This window comes from Trachymyrmex septentrionalis, unplaced genomic scaffold (assembly GCF_001594115.1).
Source record: "Trachymyrmex septentrionalis isolate Tsep2-gDNA-1 unplaced genomic scaffold, Tsep1.0 scaffold139, whole genome shotgun sequence".
NCBI classification, from domain to species: Eukaryota; Metazoa; Arthropoda; class Insecta; order Hymenoptera; family Formicidae; genus Trachymyrmex; species Trachymyrmex septentrionalis.
In genome coordinates, this window is record NW_017304533.1 from 112,054 (window position 1) to 117,692 (window position 5,639).

At 32.4% G+C, this 5,639-nt stretch overlaps 1 protein-coding gene across 1 annotated transcript; it reads left to right on the forward strand.

Annotated features, from left to right (window-relative positions):
* Positions 1-4,583: 4,583 nt before the first annotated feature.
* Positions 4,584-5,148, forward strand: LOC108745361 (the record flags this gene model as incomplete). Its single annotated transcript, XM_018481483.1, has 3 exons — positions 4,584-4,671; positions 4,735-4,837; positions 4,929-5,148. Coding segments are annotated over 3 exons (411 nt in total), but the record flags the coding sequence as incomplete, so codon positions are not given.
* Positions 5,149-5,639: the final 491 nt, after the last annotated feature.

Consider the following 5,639-nt stretch of genomic DNA (forward strand, 5'->3'; position numbering starts at 1 on the left):
GTCTTCTCGGAATTCATCACTAAGAAAGGTACGTTCATGCTGGAATTCGGCAAACAAATTATAAACAGTTCTATTGAATGGTGCTTCATTCCCAAAAGCCAAATAAAGTCAATCGATGCATTGTTTCGGAGTTAGATTACATTTGTAATCGTAAAAAATCATTACCCGAAAATTTTCACGCGAAATTTCCATTTTCTTACAAAATAACTTCTTTTAAAATACTATGCAAACAAAACTAGTTGGCTTGGGTACAAACTGTCAATTGAATTATAGGTTAAAAATGTCTAATTTTACGGATATAATAGTAGTAGAATGTTGGCATCACTGAAAGTACTAGATTGCAGAAACTTTTCCAGCAGCCTACGTGCAGAAGCAAAATTCGGGTTTGTGGGCAGCAATTGCCTATTATAGTCAAGCAATGAATGCCGCAAAAAGCCTTTATCATTCATTTGAACTTGAAGTGTTAACCGTGATTAAAGCAATTGAAAGATTCCATATTTATTTATATGGAGTTAAATTTACAGTAATTACCGATTGCAATTGTGTATGCAATTAACAAAGCAAATTTGAATCCGCGTATTACGCGCTGGACTATTCAGTTACAGAGTTATAACTTTAATGTTCAGCACCGACAGGGTAACAGGACGATGCATGTGGATGCGTTAAGCTGCATAGTAGCTTCAGTTGGAACTATTCCGCATGAAAAAGAATTACAGTACCGACAGCTGTCAGACCCACGAATTCGTACAATCTTAAATCACCTCGAAGAATCAAAACATGACAAGTTTACGTAAATAGAGAGACTAGTGTACAAAAAAGACGACGATAATCCTCGCTTTTTTTATGTACCTGATGTGTGGTAACAAATATCTTGCGTGTATACCATGATAATAATGCCCATTGCGGAGTTGAAAAAGTAATACAGAGAATACGCAATGACTATTGGTTTCCATCTATGCGTAAACAAGCACAGTCATATGGACAATTGTTTGGTTTGCTTTGTAGCTAACGCTTCAGTCAACATAAAAGAAGGTGAATTAAAAGAAACCCCCAAGCTTCCTATGCATATTGTACATATAGATCATTTTGGTCCATTGATAGAAGTGAACGTAAACATGTTTTAGTATTGATAGATTCATTTACAAGATTTACTTGGTTTCTCTACTTGTAGTAAAAACTACAAGTTCACGAGAAACAATTGAAAATATAATTCCGATTTTTAATGTCTTTGGCGACCCTAATACTTTGGTATCAGACCATGGGACTTCATTCACCTCCTCTAAGTTCTCTGAATTTACACAAAAAAGAGATATTAAACATAGATTGGTTACAATCAATATAAATTGGTTGCAATCAATATATTTATCAATCGATGTATGGAAATTTATATGGACATGAATGGTACGTAAGCAAAAATAATGTCACTTTAATTTTATTAATACATTCAATAAAATAACATTAATAACACTTAATAACATTTTTCATATTCTACATCGTTAACACATATATGTGCAGGAATTAATACAAAAATTTTTACTTATGAAATTAAATGCTTTTTTTACTTCTTTCGCCCACATCCAGGCACACAGCATTTCATGTTGATGCTTTGCACATTTTATAGTTACGCGATTTTATAATCTTCCAAAGTAATCTTTCAAATACAACCCCACACAATGATCTCGCTGGCATATGCATCTCACTAAAAGACACTAAACGTAAGTGCGCATGAGTACCTGAAAGCTCCTGATTTGCTCTTATGTTGACCAAATTAAAATAGTATTGATCAATGGGTTTACTGTTTTATATATATATATATATATATTTCTATTTTCATTAAATTACGTAATCTAAAACAGTATTCTGATTGGTTCATCGGCTTAAGTTTACACTTTACGCATACTGTTACGAAATTTTGTGTGCGGCAGCCCTAAGGGCTATAGTACATAAAAAAACTTAAGCGGTAAAACGTAAGCAGTAAGCGAATTGACCAATTACAGAAGAATCCGTAAAGCCATAACATAAACAGTAGCCAATCCAATATGTTAATTTCTTTACTGCTTACATCTTACTGCTTAAGTTTTTTGTTTGCCATGGCCTTAACCGGCTGTTTCAGTGACCAAAAGGATCACGTGATCAAAATGGACGCTTGATATTCTTCTTTGATATCATTTGGAAGGCTCTGGCGTACATACCGCCTATTTCTTTCGCTGATATTACATGGTTACAGTTTACACACGGGCTAGTGACAAACTCACATTAAATTTTTTTTAAATATATTAACTTAATTTTATGCACACTTTATCGATACTTTTATTTTTTTAACAGATTTACTAATAATTGCGTTTGAATCAATTAATTCCATTAAAAAGTGTATAGTAGTGTATAGTAATGTGAGTTTGTTAGCCCGTGCCGCAAACCGCGCCCAAACCGTGCTCCATATAATATCAGCGAAAGAAATAGGCGATACGTGATACGCGGTTTCTTAGTTGCCTAGTTAGTTGCTATTAGTTACTGTACCGCGTATCACGCTCCATGTAATTGCACCCTGAACGCTCGCTGCTATTAGGTGCATCTAGAAGCACGACCATTCACTGAGCGCTTCTGGATGCATCCAATGATATATTCTTTGCTGGATATATTCAGATGCTGGAGAAAAAAGGAAGAAAAATAAACTAGTGCAAAAGTTCGGCCAAAAAGAACAGAAGATCAATTCGAGTGAGGTCACCACGATACGCGACGCGCGACATCCAGGTTGCGTATCGCGTGTCGCGCATTGTCACATTATATATATATAGTAGCGCAACTCTCTTGATTTTATGTTGGTCAAAATGGAGTGCGCATGCGTAAAATAAGTAAGTTGCCCCGTCTCTTTTTCTCCTTTTTTTATTGCTCTCTCTCTTTTTCTGTTTCTATTTAAATAAGCGTTTCAATGCTTCACTTAAACATTTGTTTTTCAGCATACATGGTTCAAAGTAGAAATTTAGAAGAAAATATTACGTGTATTGTTCATTTGGTGAAATGTTGTGTGAGAAATCTCGAGAACTTGGTCTAATTTTTGTGAAAAAGTATTTTTTTATAAAAAGTAACACAGAAAATCAAGTAAAAAGGATTTCTTTTTATTTATTGCATTTTAAACTTATTTTTTAAACATATATGTATATAAATTTCTTTTATATTGCTTTCTCATAATATTTTCATAGATATATAATTAGATAATATTTCTTTATACAAATATACATTTTTAAACTAATTTAATATTTTTCCTAATTTTTCTATATTTTTTCTTTATTTTTCAATATATTTACAATTTATTTTTATTAATTTTCATAAAGTTTAAATTATTTCATTGCAATATTAGGTTTATTCGCGTCGCATGTTCTAATATTTCCTACAACATTACTTATTCACTTCAACAAATTCGTTGGATTGCAATGCGAATAAATCTAGTGAGTTTTGCAAGAAATTTTGACAGAGTAAAAAAAGGATGAAAAGAGAAAAAAATTTAGATAACCATGGCAATGCTAGGTAACTGACTTATTTCACGCATGCGCACTCCATTTTGACCAACACTAACATCAAAGGCCGACCAGAGAGTTGCGCTACTGTATATACTGTAGCATCGTGCTGGTGTGCAAGAGCCATAACGCGACGTGAATATCTAGTCACCATATTGATTCCAGGAACGCGAACGTATTGGCGTCTTTGATTATATGGACTGCTAGACTTGGCTTTCTCACGTCGTACCAACATGAAAAGTGCTCCCGCCAGTGAAATAGCGAATCTCAATACTTCGATGATATATCGTTAATTCACATACAGTACAAATCTAAGTTTACCAATTCAATACTTGATATATATTTTAATTTCATAAATCAAAGAAAAGAAGTTACTACCCGAATTTGGCCGAAATCGTCATTTTGATGGCCATTTTGAGTGCCATATAAAATTAGAAGAAGAAGAAAATCAAAGAAAAGAAAGAAATTAATAACATTTTTTTCGAAATAAAATTATTTTGTGAAGAGAAATGCACCACAATATCTAAACAAAAAAATCTTTTGAGACGCACGTTAACAAAAGCTGTAATTTTTAGCGGTCAATAATATAACATTATTTGTATAGCTATTGAACATTACAATTATATTTATATAATTATTAAATAATATATAGATGTTTATTAACACTTGTTATCTATATTTTACTGTTGCATGTTAAATTTATATATGCATATTTTATTTTGGTTCTGTACTTTACTAAACCTAATAATGCAACATGTGTCATATTCCATCTCTCTCTTTCTTTCTGTTTTATTATAATAACGTGACTGTATTTCGATTTTTTGCCATTTCACTGGTAGAGGCACGCGTAATGTTTGCTGTGCAAGTCTCTATCTTACGGAAAAGATAGGAAGAATGGGGGGGGGGGGTAACTAGCAATCCATAGTTATATAGTCAAAGATTGGAGCGTATTGGGCATGTTGGAGCGTGCGACGCGAACAAACCTAATGTAAGCGAATCGAACAGACCTATTGCTGTGACAGAGTTCCTAACCTGAATAGTCGTCAACTTTAACGCTTAATATCTCGATTCGCGGAGCAGAGCGACACTTTTTTTTTGCCAGATTCATTCATTTTGTGTAAAAACGTATCGAATGAGCCTAATTTCATCGATATCGGTGAGTAAGCCCATTTTTCACAATATAACCCAGTGAATACATGAATAACTTCTATAAACACAGCACTAAGGCTTGATCACAATATGGAAACTAATAATACGAATCCATCTGTTGAGATACAAATCCAGGAGACATTAATTTCCATCCATGGCGTTAGTCTGAAAATGTAAAATTTTTATAGTTACTTTTTGTGAAATTGATAATGATCAGTTACGATGACAGTTGGATTGCAGTTGGGTTGATTTTTTAACTTTCAGAAAGAAAGAGCTGGAGGTGATCAAGGAACTTACGAAGGAAAACGGACACCTGTGTACAGTAGTCAATGCTGCAAATCAAACATTGTCCAAGAAAGTTCAAAAAATAGGAGTGAACGTGGCAGAGATTATCCATGAGAGCAAACGTGATAACAGACTAGAATCAGATTTACTGGATTCAATCACAAATGTCAGGGAGAAGTTGGATCAAATAAGTAAATAAATTCCTGAAACATTTAATTTTTAAGTACATTTTATTTATTGTACATTATATATTTTTATACTGTTTTATATCTTGATAATTCACATATATTTATTACATTTTTATAAACTATTAATAGCTAAAAAGTTGTTATAATATTAAAATTAATATTAAAATAGATATTGTAACTCTCAGGACACAAAGAGAATCTGTTGACAATATCTAGTGGGACAATATCATATATAAAAATAAGTTTTCTTTTCTATGACTTGCATTTTTATTGAATTGTCCTTATAACTCATCAACAATAAGGGACCAAATAAACTAAAATTAACTAAACATAGGATAAATTTATTCTCGATGTCAAATTTTACATTTTTACCTATATGCGAACTGGGTTTTAGGTACTTAAATAATTACAATTTGTATTAAATCGTCGTCGAAAATTAAAAGAAATAAACTTATTTTTTTTCAAAACAGAATTTAGTATTTAAATATTTCAGAGTGAATTT